The 2212-nt window shown below is 38.5% G+C and overlaps 1 protein-coding gene across 1 annotated transcript in view; it reads left to right on the forward strand.

Moving 5' to 3' along the window:
- Positions 1-2212, forward strand: part of LOC116342636 (protein aubergine-like) — a gene marked incomplete at its 5' end in the record, with an annotated part of 54048 nt that continues 51836 nt past the window's right edge. The window contains 8 exons of the mRNA XM_031770324.1: positions 1-162; positions 262-416; positions 491-694; positions 764-949; positions 1016-1294; positions 1374-1847; positions 1928-2063; positions 2154-2210. Coding sequence (XP_031626184.1) covers positions 1-162; positions 262-416; positions 491-694; positions 764-949; positions 1016-1294; positions 1374-1847; positions 1928-2063; positions 2154-2210 — 1653 coding nt within the window. The remainder of the gene's footprint in view (positions 163-261; positions 417-490; positions 695-763; positions 950-1015; positions 1295-1373; positions 1848-1927; positions 2064-2153; positions 2211-2212) is intronic.

The raw sequence follows: 2212 nt of genomic DNA on the forward strand, positions 1-2212 counted from the left end.
CGTGATTTCAAAACATCCGCACAACAAGTGTTGCTTGGCACGACGGTTTTGACTAAATACAACAACAAAACCTATCGCATCGATGAAATCACCTTCGATATCAAACCGAGGGACACATTCAAAATGCGCGAAGAAGATGTTTCGTACATCGACTATTATAAGGTGCGAATTTTTTAAATTGTAATTAATATTTCAGGATAAACCCACATTTTTCGCACGTCAATTTTTCATTCATTCATCGTTGTTTTTCAATTTTCTTAGAAAAAATACAACATCGAAATTCGAGACCAAAATCAACCGATGTTGCTTTCCAATTTGAAAGAGAAAGATAGACGTGGCGGTTTGTCCGAAGTATTGCTAGTTCCTGAGCTGTGCTACGCAACCGGTCTGACCGAAGAAATGCGATCGAATTTCAAGTGAGTTCTTTCTTAAATTATCATCAGTTTATATATAGAAAGAGTTATTGTATTTCTTTCTTATTTTTTGACAGAACAATGCGTGACATGGCTCAATACACAAAAGTGGCACCTGCCGGACGTATTGATCGTTTGTTGAAATTCAATCAACGATTGAACCAAACACCGGCCAGCTCCCAACATCTTGCCGATTGGAGCCTTGGTTTGGAACCAGAATTGGTCAAAATTCCAGCTCGAATTTTACCATATCCAAAAATTTTGTTTGGCAACAACAAGACGTATGTTTTATCGATATTTATTTGAACACACAAATTGAACATACTTTTTCATTGTTTTGTTTCATTTAGGGTGCAAACCAATGTCCGTGCCGATTGGCAAAGCGAATTTCGCAACAATTCAATGGCTCACTGCGTCGAATTGAAGCGTTGGTATATAATAACACCAAGTCGCTGTCGAAAGGAAGCTGAAGACTTCGTAAAGGCTTTACAGCGTGCTGGCAGTGGAATGCGTTTCAACATTGGAAATCCTCGAATGTAAGTCGATATTAAATCTGAATTTGTGAAAATATTTCAATCGAGATTTTGGTTTCCTTAATACAGCGAAGAATTGTCGACTGATACACAAACAGCGATTTCCTCAAAGATTGGTGAATTGGCCAACCAAAATCCGCAACTCATAATGTGTGTTGTATCAAACAATCAAGGTGATCGCTATGCAACAATCAAGAAACGTTGCTACTTGGACTATGGTTTGCCAAGTCAGGTGATGGTAGCCAAAACCATCACACCCAAAGACAAAACCAAGGGTATTTCGGGATTGTTGTCGGTTGCAACAAAAGTAGCCATTCAGATGAATGCTAAGCTTGGAGGACTACCATGGTAAGTGAAGAAGGGAAGTGTAGAAAGAATTGAAGAAATTGAGCCATCTTGAAACTATACCAATTCATTTTCGTCACAGGTTAATTGAAGTGCCGATCTCTGGCCTCATGACGGTTGGTTATGATGTATGTCATGACCCAAAAAATAAGAAATACTCATGGGGTGCAATGGTGGCTACCATGGATCTGAAAAATCAAAACAATGAATTTTTCAGCGCTGTCAATCGTCATGAAAGCGGTGAAGAATTGTCCAACTTTTTGGGCTTTCAAATTGTTGCGGCCGTGAAACAATTCCAAGAAATCAACGGAGCTTTGCCAGCCAAAATTATGTTCTTCCGCGATGGAGTTGGCGATGGTCAAATTCGTTACGTTTTGGAAAACGAATTGGTTAACATTAAAAAGGCACTAAAAGAGGTTTACGAACGTCTTGGCCAAGGTGAACCACCATTCCTTTATATGATCGTCACAAAACGCATCAATACACGCATTTTCTTCGATCGTAAAAATCCGGATCCTGGCACATGTGTAGATGACATCATAACATTGCCTGAGCGGTAAGTGCATGCTTTTTTATTTCCAATTTCTTCCATATTTCATTTCATTCATAAATTTATATGTGTTTATTTATTTAAAGCTATGATTTCTTCCTGATTCCACAATCGGTACGTGAAGGAACTGTTACGCCAACAGGCTTCAATGTCATCCATGACACATTCGGTTTGCCACCAGATCGCTTGCAAATGTTGACATTCCGCTTCACATACTTCTATGTATGCATTCGTAACTCTTTTTAAGATCATGAGACATTTTTTTTCCTTTTTAACTTTTCAATGTTAACAATGAATTTGTTCTAATTTCAGTTCAATTGGAGTGGTACTGTACGGGTTCCAGCTTTGTGTCAATATGCACATAAATTGGC

Source organism: Contarinia nasturtii, unplaced genomic scaffold (genome assembly GCF_009176525.2).
Source record: "Contarinia nasturtii isolate CC-2019 unplaced genomic scaffold, AAFC_CNas_1.1 Cnas_scaffold_864, whole genome shotgun sequence".
NCBI classification, from domain to species: Eukaryota; Metazoa; Arthropoda; class Insecta; order Diptera; family Cecidomyiidae; genus Contarinia; species Contarinia nasturtii.